The following is a 15,115-nucleotide window of genomic DNA, read 5'->3' on the forward strand; positions in this document are numbered from 1 at the left end:
AGCGGAAGATGATGGATGGATGGATGGATATATATATATATATATATATATATATATATATATATATATATATATATATATATATATATATATTTTTTTTTTTTTTTTTTTTAATTAAAAACTGTTGTCCAAAATGGTAACTTTACAGGAGAAGAAAAAAAACGACTATACTTTTAATGTAAGTCAATGGAACCAGACATTTTCCCCAGTCATTTTGGGTCAGTTCTTTTAGTCCATTCATCATGAAATTTACGTACAATGTAAAAGGTATCAGGTAATTTCAAAACAAAACAAAACAAAAAAAAAAAAAAAAAAAAGAAAAACGTCAAAGATGGAGATACAAGGTTTTCTAGTGACAGCAGCGGAATACACACACACACAAAGTTGCTAACGCAGCTGTTATATTAATAACAATACTAATAATAACAATAATAATTATAATGAAGACTAAGAAGAACACATCTGATAAAAAAAAAAAAAAAAAGTAAATAAATTAACTTTTTATCTGAACAAATAACTTACCTGTGCTCTTGGCAATGTTCTCCAACAGCAGGGGGTACTTGGTCAGTCTTTGCATCTCAATGGGGATAATATCCTTCAGCTGTAATCTCCTGCACTGAGGCTTACTCTCAGCATCCTAGAAGCACAGAAATGTTAATAGAAATATAAGGACTGGTATAGTAGCACCAAAAACAGAAGTACTACACGGCATGGACTATATTCTCACACAGTGGCGGTTCACTGCTGAAGAAAGAAAGAAAAAAAAAAAAAAAAAAACAACAAATCAAACTAGACATGTAGCTTGCATTGTTTTCAAGCCCAAACCATTTCAGCAAAGCTACTATATATGATATGTACAGAACTGAACTAGTGAAAATCTCAATCTTTGCCAAACTTTACAGCTTTCAAAACCCCTTATTATTTCAGGCTCTTTGGGAACGCATCTTCTTGTGTTCTGTGTAGTGATGAGGGATTTTACCTTGTGCATTTATCTAGTCTATTTATGGACTCTAAGAGAAAAACATGATGGTGCTATTTTCACATCACTAAAAATACGATTCTTGCAAACAGAAAAAACAAGCATTATTTTATGCATGGCTGTTCAACTGCTCAATACTGCTTAAATGTATGTACCATTGTCTGGAAGGTTGTGTATAAAGTGGATTCATTTGCATGTGTACCAGTATGAAGGCATTAAAGCGAGGATCTTTCTTCTGTCTGCTTTTGATAAGATCCAGAGCCCAGGACTGGTGACTACAGAAACGAGCTGCTAGCTTCTGGAACCAATCGCCCTCAGATCCATTAAACTGAGTAAAAAGAGAGAACACAACTCACTGCATGTCATGTCAGGTAGCGCCAAAGAGATTTAAAATCTATATAAAATATAATAAATATAAAATCTACAACTTTTTAAAAAGCACATTACAAAACAACATATAAATCTACATGCTTTGTTCTAAGTATCCATCTTAAATCAGTTGTTTTGAATGTTCACAGAAGACTCACTCTGTTGAGGAGTGGTGTGCTGATGGTTTTGACCACAAACCCATCCTCCTGCCGCAGCCTCTTCAGGTTCTCGTAGAAGGTATCTAAGGGAATAATTCCCAATGAACATTAGATTAGGGCACTAACCATATGAAGATGTCAGCAAAATCAATAATATTGCTCAATAAAATTTGATTACTTATTTGAGCAACTGAAAACGGTGTCAAATAAGAGAAATGTTAAACCTTGACACTTTGCATCAATGCGTTTATTATAAAATATTTTCTTCTAAAACAGGACAAAATTGAAACTGGATGTTGTTAAAATGGGAAAAAATATACTTAAGAACCTATGTGTGGGAAACAATGTATTTGGATGCATTTTGCATGTTTTAGTTATTTGAATCATGATAGTTTTTTTGTGTTTTTAAACTCACCAGTTCAGTCTTTACTGCTATAATACATACAAGTAATTGTGCATGCAAAAACCCACAACAATCCATATTTTAGAGTGCTGCGTTCTTTGTGACATGAAACAGACTCCTTGTTAATATCTGTGTTGCCTCACTGTATTTTTTTCTAATAGTGATAAATCTGTAATATTAATAGAATTTCTCTGGACAAATTATTGATTCTCTCTTATTTCAGTTAATCAAAGAAAATGTACTGACAAACTGAATGCAGGACTGACTTACAGTGCAAGTCAATTATATCATCCAAGCTGGGGAAGATGGCATCCAGTTCAGTAGTAGACATGATCTCCTCCCGTTCCAGTGGACGATAGAATACTGTCTGTAGCACGCTCAGCATGCGAACGTGGGCATGCTCTGTTGCAAACAACTCTGACAGATGGATAGGGAGAGGTAAAGAGATAACAGAAGAAGTACTAAATTACAGCAAATACTGCACATTACTCACATCAAAGCATGACGATGCATAATTATATTAAGTATCAAATGTAAACAAACTCCTTTAACAAAGAGTTAACCTTGAAGTGACACTCAAAATTTAACCATCCCGATCCTTTAACATCATAAACTGTGACTGAGCTACATGAACTACAAGCTTCTCTTTCAGCAATTACGTGCTTGGACACTTACCATTTATGACTTCCTGTCTCTTCATCTCTTTCTTGCTGAGTTTGCTCAGAACTTCACTGGAAGCAAGCTCTCTCCAGTTGGGGGGATCCTGCTCGAGTTCCAAGAGGCGGGGCTCCACCTCCTCCTGCTGAAGTGAGGGGCCTGAACTGGATGCTGTAAGGGTGCCTTCAGGTAGGCTTGCCACATCCGGACTGGAGACAGCCAGAGGAAAAACATTCCCAGAAAAAAAAAAAAAAACAAGAACAGGTAGAAATTAGCAAGCTAAAGGCCACAGCATGGGAAAAAAAGAGACAAATCCAACTTTTCGTAGGTCACTTGCATCTGTCAACGCTGAACCTAATAAATTCACCACTATACAGTTAAGTTTCAGGCCCTGAATCCCTGCTGTGCTGCATCCTCCCAGGAAGTCAAGACTCAGATGTTTATGAATGTGTATATGTCTTTACCTTTGCAGTTAATGACTAACAGTGTATGTATGAATGATGGACAGAGCTGTGATTGCCATAACGACTGAGAAAGTCATACATCACCAATAAAAAAAGTTATAAAATTCATGTCAAAACCACTTCATATTGCAGAACGCATGTAAAGCAATGATTAAAACTCCATACAGATAACTAAAAACTTCCTGAAATATTAGGGTCCTCTGCACATCTTGGCAGCAATTAGCCTGTAGCAATTTTTCAAAGTCACAGCATCTCATCCTTTAACCATTATTCAAGCAGTCTGAAGCAGTTAGCTGAAGGTAAATGAGATCCTTGCATGTTTGTTGACAGGCACACCATTTAACATGAGCTTAATTTTGATGTAGCACCGTTTTTACAATAACCAGCACTTGTGTTGTAAGCAGGATTGCTGAAGCCCAAATTTGTGTTTCTATGTAATCATGTGTTTTCATGCAGTCTTACGAGACAGGGTGAAGGAGGGGGGATGGAGGGGGGTGGGAGGTGGCAGTTGACTGAAGGTCCACGTCACTACGGGAGCGAGATTGTTTGGCCCGGGCAGAGCCACCACGACGAGAATGTCGCCGCTCCACACACAGACTCTCACTGCGTCGCACGCTCCTGAATACACACCAGGGAAGGGAGGAGGAGAGGACAGGGTGCAAAAGGAGTAGTGAGAGAGAAAAGAAAATAGGACAGATATGGATGGACAGCGGAGAGATATGGATGGACATCAACCAAAGAGGCAATGTCAGAAGAAGGATGAAAACATTGATGAAATTCAGAAATTGAAGAAAGGAAAGATGAAAAAAGTGTTTAAGAAAAGTTTGAGAGAAAATGTGATCAAACCAGCAATTTCCGACAGCCTCAGTTTAGTCTGTGCAAGCCGATTAGAAAAACCCTCTGAGCTAAAAATCAGCAAAAGTGCTATTTCTCTCTCTGAAGTATTAGCATCAAAAGAAGCAATTAGCCACATTTCAGTGCACTTGAGCACCACAGCACTCAAGTTATGAAACATTAATGACAGTTAATTGGGCTCCTTTGAGTTTCCAATCTCACGCACAGTAAACACAACAACATGGCTTCTATTGTTCTACTTCAACATCAAGTCATTTCACAACCACAAGCCCAAACAGCAATTAACCTCACTTAGCCATGGAGCGCTTATGTTTATACTAAGTATATTACATGAAGTCTTAGACAGGCTTTACCATAGTGAAACTTGCAACATTAGTTTCATACAAGTTTCAAGCAAGTAAATTTGATGCGTTTTGTACAATGCAAAGCCTAAGCCACTTTATTAAAACTTGTGCATAACTTGTGTTGTAAAATGTGATGCTTTGGAATTAGATTTAGGCCAAATTGTACAATGTCATCTTTGTAAGATGTAATCTTATATCATCCTATAAATGTAAATTCATTAAAGAGCACAAAAGTGTTTTATGCAAGTAGTTTAGGGGACTTCATTTCCATTTTCAGATGGGGCAAGTTGGTTTTGTGTGTAGTTTGAGATGAAGTCTGCATCTCATTATTTTGCATGCAAACTTTTGAGAGCGGTGTTATACCTCTCTTAGAATCACAATCGTATGTTCCAGAGAAGTGTGTGAAGCTTGATGCAACTATCTTGATGTAACTATCATTGCAGAAATGTTACATGCAACTCGCAACTTGCTGCATTAAATTTTCACCAATTTAAGCCAGCCTGAATACTCAAATAATATCACACTGTCAGAAGATTCAGCAGTTTCTTATCTGCTCCACATTAGGTTTCAAACAAGGTTTACAGATACATCTAAACTATAGGAGCAAGGGTTCTGTCATTTTAAAACAAGTGTTGAACAAATAGGCAAGCTATAATTAACCACATTTAACCGACATAGGTGTCTGATATATATTTATCTGTGTTTGGTATGACAGTGTAAATGGAATCAGTAGCAGGCTGAAGCTGGCAGAATATCCATGTCTCAGTCGTGAAGACCCACCTTGTCTTCCGTCTGTAAAATACGGGAATTACAGAATTACAGAACAAGCAAAAACAGTTGTCACGGACAAAGACACGACTGATACTGTCCCCCACACCTAACCTACAGTACGACCGCCCGACCCCTCAGCAAAATTCTTGCATCCAAAGAAAGCAAAGCAACAAAGGCAACAACGAAGCAACCAGAAATGAAGAGGGTAACTCTTCTAAATGAACCAGACAACCAGCATACAAGGAGCACACACTGAACATGTTTTGGTGAGCCCACTAGCTGAAGACGTCGTCAGTGAACACGCAGATAGCCCAAGTTGTCCAAGTTTTGCACATACAACAAAGCTGTGCAAACATAAGGGAAAAAAAGCCTTAAGCAGCAGCAAATGTTTCTCTCTGTAGTCAATTTATCTTCAAAATACTTGAATAACATGAAGAAACAAAAGAAATAAAGAATATTTCCTATAGATCAAATTAAAGCACAGAAACTACAAGGAAAAGTTATAAGAAGAACAAATACTCCAGGCAGGCCGCAAATATAACCGGACCACTATCACATGAAAAAAGTAGAGCAATGACATGAAGAGTAATACAGAAGAAGGACTAGAAAAAAGGATAGAGTTCAACAACAAAGGGACTTTGCAGTATGGGAGGGGACAGGAAGTAGGCACGAACAGTGTTGAAGTGTGACAAATCGGTTGTTGCTGTCCACAGGGAGCATAGCTAGAATTGCCAGCAGAAGCAGCAAGAGCACAGCAGGGACACAGTGCTGATGGAGTTTTACCACGCTCCCTCAGTCACAGTACTGATGGAGTTTTACCATTCTCCCTCAGTTGCAGCAGGGACGCAGCACTGATGGAGTTTTACCACGCTCCTCAGTTACAACAGAGTCCAAAACGTCAGCTTCTTCACCATAGCAGTGCCTTAAGCTCAGTACTTGTGCTGCTCATTCTCTCTTGATTCAAATACTGAGCTATTTTCCCACATAATTTTCTTCTCTGTCCTTAGATTTAAGTCTGTTTCAGGTCTGAAGGCCAATACACACCAAATGCAATGTGAATAAATATGAAATGCGAAATCATTTTTCACACCAAAACTATGCACATGTTCATAAGATTCATGCACAGCGGAAAAAAAAGAACAAAATAAAATAAAAGGTGCAGATTTACTAAGGTTTTGTGTTGTAAACTCTATTTTGTTTTGTGTTAAAAAAATGGTTCTCATGACAAAATGTCCATTATAAGATCAAAGGAAGGCTGTCCTTTTGCACTCCTCATATGCATTTATGATATCGTTTCCCTCTTAAAGTACAAAATACTGGGAGGACATTTATAATGAACCACTTACACCAAAACAGATAGTAAATACTGACTGTGCACTGTATAATACACATATTTATCTACAAAAAAGACCACTCAGAAATATCTACCATGTCATGCTATTCTTAAATTAATCTAAAATAAAGAAAGAAAAATTATTTTCTTCCTTATAAGTTGGGTATATTTTACAACAGGTACGAAAGAGTTGGTTTCGTCTCAATGATCTGACCCCCCCCACCCCCAAATAATCAAGTCATTATTTTCACCAAATGAGTCATATTTTGAACCTGACAAAACTTTCTTCCTCCTACATGACCAAAATGGGCTTATATACAAAAAGCACATGAGCTGTTGTGCTGTTTTTTTGGTCATTATGAAGTTGTGCCCATGTTCTTAGTACATAACCCAATAACTGGCCACCACCACTGATGCAAATTGTCGGTAGACTGTCTGCTGTTAGCATTTCCCTTAGTAAATCCACCCCAAAATTTCTGAAAGTGACAAAGAAGTCAGCATAAAAAGTACTAATGCTGATAAGCAGATGTTTTTCCACCAGCTTATACAGAAACTGAATCTTTATTTAAGTAATTTGAGTAATTTATAAAAAATACGCTCTGTTGTCCATAACTAAACGATTGGTCGAGTGAGTTAATACAGTTTATGCAAGTTCTCAAAAACTGAACATAGTTAAAGAACACAGTGTTTGACTGAATTTACATCTAAAAAAAAGATTTTAAAAAATGCTTTTGGTGTGTAAAGGCCTTAAAGGCTGTGCCAGGAGGCTCAGTCTTATTTCCAACAAATCTCACCTGTCTTTTTCATGGCTGTCCTCTGTAGGGATGTCATTAGCAGAACATGATTCCAAGAGAGAGAGGCCAGTGTTGCTACTTATGGGAGAAATATCGCCCACATCATACACAAACGCTGGGTCAGAACGGCTAGTAGTCATAGCTGAAGGAGAAAACAGTGTAGAAATCAATTAGCAATGGTATTTTTTACTTTTTTTTTTTTTTTTTTGCTTAAACCTCTTAACACATACACAAAATTATATATACATACATACACACACACCCGAAATAAATAAAATTTGGATTCTCTTCCTTTGATCTATGGTGATTGCTTTACAAAAATAAATAGTGCACCAAAAAAAAAAAAAAAGAAATGATAACCACTGATAACTGCTATAATTCATACGAGTGAGTTTGTCAGTAAAGTGGCACCCTCATGTCAAAGTAGATGGTTCTCTTGCAACAGGAAAGGTAGATCAGTCACACTTACACACCAACTCCTATATTACTATAAAAGGAGACTGTATTATATTAAAATACATCCTTTTCAGGTCTTAACTCGCCAAAAGCGATTTCCTTATTCTTACCTGTATCGCTCTGGGTGGACTCAGGACTTGTAGTTATGATGAGGTTGCTGAGTTGCGCATCAGTGCCCTCTGTCCCTTGAATTGTCCCTGGCCCTGCCACAACCTGTTTGCGAACGGTTGTAGTGCTACCTTCAGAACTGGAGCCGCGATGCACTGAGGCACTTCCAGAACTCTTCCGCTCACTGGCCTTGTCAGCTGATAGAGAGTGTAACAGTTTAAGAGCAGAATGGGAATGTAGTTGCATTTACATTACTCTACTTCAGCATGCAGATGCTTTAGTCTGAGATAATGAAACTAAGAGACAAAAAAGTTTGTCAGGAAGAAAGAGGTGGGGACAGGTGAATAAAGAGTAAACACACAAACCGAAGGAAAAAATAAGGTGAAATCAGGTGCTAACAGTGTTAGTCATTCTCTGAAAGGAGATTTTAGTAATACAACAAAATGTTCATTAAACAATTAATGATTTATATCTGCTGATACCAACAAATTTCTATCTTACATCTAGTGTTTCATTACAACTGTGTATATATATATATTCTTTTTTTTAAAACTCAATAATACACCCTAACACCCGCCCTGTGCTTAAATCTGAACATGCACACATGCAATGATTTGATTAGTAATGGGTACACCATCTAAGAAAAGGGGGTCCTACACGGAGAGAGCAGACCAAAGTACCTTCAGTGGCTGGTTTTGCCTCATCTGCAAGAGGAAAACATGGCAACAAATATTTTCCTTTAAAAATCTGCAATAGCCCAATCATCACCATTATCCTCATCATGATCCTTGATTAATGAAAACGTCTTAAACGCTGACTAAAACCAATAAGACTGGACATGAAACAAATCTTGTATTATAGGTTTACTGAAACTGGGTTACTAAGTCCATGTCACGGTATAAGTTATCATGGCCCCCCTCACACTAAGTGCTGCATTCTACTACAGATTCACATTACAACATTTCTGGGGACAGAGGTGGATAATCTACTAATCCCACCTGAGAAAACAGTCACAACTACAGTATCATCATTCACATCATCAGGTGAACATAAGGGAAGAGATACGCTGTTATGACAATACACTATGTCAAGATACGCTTTTGTGAGCATACTGTGGGCATTATCGTCATTTAATAAACGTTTAATAAAAAGAGTGATCGAGACTCCCACATCATAGCTAAGGTTTCTCTCGACTGTTACCAGAGATTGTTATAAAGAATTCAAATCCCATGAATTCCAGGACTCCAAAACAGAACATGAATCCTGTTTTACTGGATGTAGTAATGCAAATTATGTGAAATATTACATAAAAACAAATGTACACAGTCTTTGTATAGAATGTCATTTTTTAAAAATATGAGGGTACATCAAGGTTAAGATGGTCACTGAATTTGTTTTTAACTATTTAGCAAACATTTGTCCATTTGTATAGATATCAGTATGTCATACAATGTCAGACATCATAAGCTAGTTTCGTTGAGATTACATTATGCTCGCAATGATTTTGTCAAGAAGCTTGCATGATGTTAACTGGTGGGGCACCAGCTCGTATTAATTGTTATCAACTTTAGACTAAAGCTGAGCCTTGGCCTTGTATCTCTGGTACAAAACTATGAAGAAGCAACATTTGGACACCAAACTATTAGATATGTTTGATAATGTTGCTTAAAATACATGGCTTCAGTAGTCCAATTAATTCAGGATGAAGAAGTCTAGGTTCTACACACTGTAGACCAAAATCTACAAAGTTTGCAGAACTACTTGCAAGGTATGAAAGGGTGGCTACATACTGCGTCCCACTATCCGTCGGCCTGCCTCATTGAGGATGTTGGGTATAACGCTGCGCACTTGGGTCTTGTTTTCCTCTTTCTTTGCATACTAAAAAACACAAATACAAATACATTCTCATTGCCACATTTAACATGCCACTGACAGCAGATCAAAATGAATTAGAAATGAATTATAAGTACCTATTATACATACTATTATACATTACACATTTCTTCAAACTTACTTGTACAAACTGCACATTCAATTTACATGTAGCATGTGAAACGCATTAAAAATTGAATGTGCAGTTTGTACAAGTAAGTTTGAAGTCTTCAAATAATCATGGCAATTAGTGGGATTAGTTTTAATAATAGCCTTTGTAGTATTGTTTTCACAATAGGCTGCAATATGCAAACCAAACCAATGTTTTTTAACTGTGTGCTTTGAGCATCTTCACAGGTCCAGATGAGTGTTTCTGTAGGTGTTTCAAGGAAGAGTCAAGGTATTCATGTAACCCACCAAAGGTAAATAATTTTGCAGGATAATCCATAACCATGCTACATAACTGATTCATCAGTGCGTTAGAAATATATCACAAAGCATATCGCAATCTTAATCTGCAGCAACTCAATCACAAAAAGAGTGTTTTATCCATATCATGCAGCCCTACTTAAAAAGTTTGCAGAGACTTAAAGCTTTTTGTACCTTCCACTTGAAGAACCCTTTGGACTTCTTACTGTCAGGAGTTCTAGTTTTGACTCCTAGATGCTTCATGTAGACAACCACTGCACTAAAGATGGTTGAGCTAAGGAGAGAAGAGCAGTAAAAGAAAATTATTATTGCTTTAAGATACTTTAATTCCAAACTGCATTGAAGAACATGGAAGGAGTTTCAGGCCAATTTTTCACATAGAACATGGGATTGGTTCAAGCTTGTTACTTTTTTTAAACACACACTGGTCATGTACAGTGTAGAGCAGGGTTCTTTAATTTCAGTTGTAGAGGGCCCGTGTCCAGCATAGTTTGCTGATTTCCCTGCTGAAGCACACCCACCAATCTGGCAATTAACAAATTAATGAACTAGGTTTGTTTTGGCAGGAAAATCAGCAAACTGCGCTAGAACTGAAACAAAAGAACCCTGCTGTCGAGATTGTGATAGAATTTCAAACTCTAATAGCAGGGAGACTGGCACATTGTCTCCTTGATCCACCACAGAGCAAGTGAATCTGGATAGACTTTAATTTCATGTGTGTGCAGATCTGTAATGCAGTACTCTGCTTAGTATTTCCTTCGTCTTACACCTTTGAACCTGAAATGACTGATGAATTATAGCTAATACATTGGCAAAACTTTAGTATATTGATTTTCAGGATTAGTTTAATCTTTTTAGTCCTGTCCATTCTCAAATAATAAACTCATCCCCTAATTTCAAGGCAATCACCTACTCTACCACTCAAAAAGCTCTGAATCACAGCCACTAAATATGTACATTGGTCTATTATGATGCAACTTGACAATTTCAAAGCTTTCATTAGCAAGTTAAGGATGTGTCCATAAAGATTAACAGAGCTGTCAATGAGTCTGTAATGATTGTGAGAAGTGTGTAATCAATAATAAATGTTACAATAACTATCGATCTATCTTTCTATTTATATTTTACATTTACGGCATTTGGCTGAAGCTCTTATCCAGAGCGACTTACAATTTGATTATTGTTACACAGGTAGGCGGAGCTAGTGTTAGGAGTCTTGCCTAAGGACTCTTATTGGTATAGTGTAGGATGTTTGCCATCTGTGTGTGTTATCTATCTCTGTGTGTGTGTGTGTGTGTGTGTGTGTGTATGTATGTATATATATATATATATATATATATATATATATATAGGAACAAAACCCTCGTATCTCTAAAATGACAACTTCACAGAAGAAGGAAAAAACTTCCTTTACTTTTAGTGTGAGTCAATGGAACCAGAATTTGTTTCCAAGTAATTTTGGGCCGTTTCTTTTGGTCCATTCATCATACCCTTTACATTGTGTGTAAATTTTAACAGGTATTTTCAAATTGTCAAAAACTGAAAAATGAGATACAAGGTTTTGTCCGCAATATATATTTGTTATATACACACACACACACACACACACACACACACACACACACTATATATATATATATATATATTGACTCCAAACTTTCAAACATTTATTAGGTCTAGCAATCAACCCTGTAGTTGATTTGAATCAAACAGTTATGCCTATTATTACATTTCACAAGAGTCCATGTAGATGAGAGGAGATGAGGTAGAAAAAAAAGACATGAGGAAAACGAACGTTGGAATGTTTCTAGTAAAGGAGATAACAAGCCAAGAGAATGAGAGAGGAGGACAGAGAAGGGAGGGGACTGTGTGTATGGGACAGAAAAAGAGAGAAAGAACCAAATGCAATTCATTCACAGACATGTATTCAAAAACTGACAAGCAGAATTTAGTTTCTGAACAAGTGAAACTGGACCATGATCAAATGGCACAAACAATGCTTGTAACTGTTCCTTTGCAACCAGAATGAAGTGAAATATTGAGAAAGACAAGCGCTGTTACTATCAATTATATTGATAACTGAATAATCTAATCTACCAATTTTTTACTTGTTTTTATTTACTGATTTTACTGATTTTTCATTTACTGATCTTTGTAAATGCTAACCAATACACATGGACAATGAACAATGCATGCATCACCTTTAAAAATTTCTAAAATACTTCAGTGGAAAAAAAAAGAAGCCAATTAAAAGACTTGATTACAAAAATATATGAAAACAAGCTTTTTGTTTTTTTTTTACTTCAAGAGATACTAGTGAGAAATGTGTTGGTTCAATTATCATGGTTCAAATCTTTAATCATTGCAGATTTATTATATTCTCTCAATTTTACTAGAATAATCAGGCCTGCCCTAAAATATTTTTTTTGGAAAGCATGAGAAGATGTAAAGGAATTGCAGCTTACCTACTGCACACATTACACACATTTAAAAGCAACATAGCATGTCTAGCAGTTTTTAAGCAGAAAGTAAAAGAATAGAACTCACCATTTATCTTCGTCTGCAACAATTGTGGGGCTGCAAACAAAAGAGGAGAAATTAGACAAGGATTGTATTTAAACAAAGCAATAAAACTGGTAAATCGTTTGCAATTCTCACCGTTTAAGTAACATTTTTACCCTCTTGTTTTAATGCTGTTTTTGGACGATGAAACTTGAAGTGACTATGCTTTTCCTGACGCAAACCTGACCTGACTGTAGTGATATTGTGCTCAGGGCTCAAACTAATGAACATATTCTGAGAAGTGCAAACCAAAAAAAAAAAAAAAAAAAACCTAAAAACTAAAAAACCTGCAACTTCATTAAAAGTTTTAGATAAAACTGCCAAAACGTAATACCTATCTACTCTGCCAAAGTTAAAGGAACTTTTACAAACTTTTCTTAGAACTACTCTAGAAGGCTGAATACTTTCCACTAAAGCACTGAAGCTGTCATCCGGCAGGATCCACAAAGCAAACAAAACAGCGCAGCAGTGGAAGCGACTATTTAACAGTGTTTTTGTCTGATGCAACAGGCCTGCAAGAACATGGAAATTGGATCCTTATGTTTTTCTATGACCACAAATGATGGGTGGGGCTTCACAGGGAATCCCCCAGAGCTCAGCCAATCAGGAAGTCTGCTCCTCCCTTGAGAATTCAGATGTAGCCTTTGTTACGGCTTTGGTCAGAGCATGAGGGAAGAGTGGATAAAACACGTGAGAGAGAAAAGAAAGGCTAAGAAAAAGGACATCATTTGTCAGTAGAGACTCCACCATTTTTTTTTTTGTTAAAAGATTGCAATGCTGCCTTTTGCTATACTGATATTTCATTGTACACTTTGAGCATTTTTCGGTGGGTGTTTTAAATCAAAAGATTCATGCAGTCCAACAAGCATCAATCTTTCTGGTTAAAAGTAACACAGGCAAAATTATACATAATTCAAAACAATGAGACAGCAGAAATATGGCATTTTTCCATATATGCTATTTGTCAGAGCATCTGAGGAGAATGCACTGAATGGCTGGCAGAAAAAGAGGGCAATGTTTCTACTCAAACAGACATAGTTTCAGTTGGTCTCTTTGTCTTTAGGTGAAGCTGTGCTATACTGTGTATAGAGCTGGATCTGGGATAGAGTTGACTTCCTTCTGACTCCAAGTGAACCCTCCGGTCTGCATTACATGCACACTACACTTGCTTTCTTTTCCTCTTATCAGTCTTGTTACCCTTACCCCCCTTTACTAAATCCCCTTTTTTCCATCATTCAGTTGGCAGAGAGCCAGAGAGGAGAGACTTCCTGCCAGCGTGGCACTGCTAACTCCATCCTCCCTCCACTGCTTCCTCCTCTCCATTTCTCCCTCCTCTTTCCCTGCCTCGCTCTGCATGAGCGGAGCTGGCAGGCTGGCAACCAACTGAATTCATCTCCTTCACTTCATGGTATAATTTGACTTTTTGAGGGTAACAGTATGTGGTTATTTTCTTTTCTTCCACAAAAAAGGCAAAAAGCATGACCAGTACAGACCAGTTCTGTACTGAACTGTATGGAACCTTTTTAAAGATATTATAAAGATATTTTTGCTTAAGCTACATTTTAAATTCAATTACTAGACTGAACTCTATTTTTACTTAATTATGACCTAACATGTGGCACTATGATTGCAGCTCAGGTCAAGTGATCTTACCAAATACATAAAATGCAGGCTAGCGTTCAGAATGTCATAAGTGGCAAGAGTTCCACTTCAGAAGAATGCAAAGACACTCTTTGACTGAAGAACACATTAACTTTCTTGAAAATATTCAAGTTTGTGTTTAAAACAATCTGGTAAGTAATAAGATGTTTATAGGGTGCCAATTATGGCAAATGTCTTTTGCATGCTATTGCAAGGCAACCATTTATTTATTTTTCTTTTAATAAGTTGTGTTTTAGTTTTTATATTTTCTTTTTATTTAAATTATTATTACTTATGACTCTATAACATGTTAGTAAAACTGCTGCTCAAAGCTGTACTCATACGCATAATGAAACAGAGGTCTGGGGCATGCTTTCTGAGAGAAGCAACTCTGATCTACTCCTTTGATGGAGTTGGTTACTACTCTATACAAGATTATTACTGGCTATTCTTCACCATGACCCCAGAAAACAGTGTGTGTGAGGTCATGGGTGACCTTTAGATCAGTTTAAAGTCATGTTGGGTATCATTCATTCATTGAAAAAAGTGATTAGATTGTACTACAACCAAAGTTTGGGAGGGAAGGTGTTCATTATTTCAGTTTCAGAAAAATGTTCATACACAAACAACTTTGTGTTTTCAAAACAAACTCACTTGGCTTCTAACAACCTCTCCAGCAACATCTCAGCTACTGCTTTCTCCTTCATTTCCCTGGGAACACGGTCGGTTTGATAGTGATTTTCCACCTGACTCAGCTCGTGCTCATTAGGGGTCATTCCCATCATCCTCTTCTGCCTACCAAGGCACATGATTAGACAAGCATGAAGTAAGGTTAAAGTGACCATTTACAGTGCTAAAGGCAAATGATTACACTTCTGTGTTACACATATGTAGAAAAACAGACAGTAGAACCATGTGTG

At 37.0% G+C, this 15,115-nt stretch overlaps 1 protein-coding gene across 8 annotated transcripts in view; it reads right to left on the reverse strand.

Annotated features, from left to right (window-relative positions):
* The window catches only part of arhgef1b (Rho guanine nucleotide exchange factor (GEF) 1b), a 59,336-nt gene that overhangs the window by 10,913 nt on the left and 33,308 nt on the right, over positions 1–15,115 (reverse strand). For 4 of the 8 annotated variants that reach the window (XM_017703983.2, XM_017703979.2, XM_017703980.2 and 1 more), the window contains 14 exons: positions 14,850–14,990; positions 12,540–12,569; positions 10,167–10,266; positions 9,482–9,569; positions 8,372–8,395; positions 7,694–7,888; positions 7,128–7,269; positions 5,010–5,021; positions 3,493–3,648; positions 2,585–2,775; positions 2,180–2,326; positions 1,507–1,589; positions 1,182–1,307; positions 523–637 (listed from right to left, as the gene is read on the reverse strand). In XM_017703983.2, coding sequence (XP_017559472.1) covers positions 523–637; positions 1,182–1,307; positions 1,507–1,589; positions 2,180–2,326; positions 2,585–2,775; positions 3,493–3,648; positions 5,010–5,021; positions 7,128–7,269; positions 7,694–7,888; positions 8,372–8,395; positions 9,482–9,569; positions 10,167–10,266; positions 12,540–12,569; positions 14,850–14,990 — 1,550 coding nt within the window. Of the gene's footprint in view, positions 1–522; positions 638–1,181; positions 1,308–1,506; positions 1,590–2,179; positions 2,327–2,584; positions 2,776–3,492; positions 3,649–5,009; positions 5,022–7,127; positions 7,270–7,693; positions 7,889–8,371; positions 8,396–9,481; positions 9,570–10,166; positions 10,267–12,539; positions 12,570–12,650; positions 13,015–14,849; positions 14,991–15,115 lie in introns of those variants that run through there. The other 4 variants (XM_017703985.2, XM_017703982.2, XM_017703981.2 and 1 more) reach the window with 4 other exon arrangements.

The sequence above is a fragment of the Pygocentrus nattereri genome, chromosome 24 (assembly GCF_015220715.1).
Source record: "Pygocentrus nattereri isolate fPygNat1 chromosome 24, fPygNat1.pri, whole genome shotgun sequence".
In the NCBI taxonomy this organism is placed as follows: domain Eukaryota; kingdom Metazoa; phylum Chordata; class Actinopteri; order Characiformes; family Serrasalmidae; genus Pygocentrus; species Pygocentrus nattereri.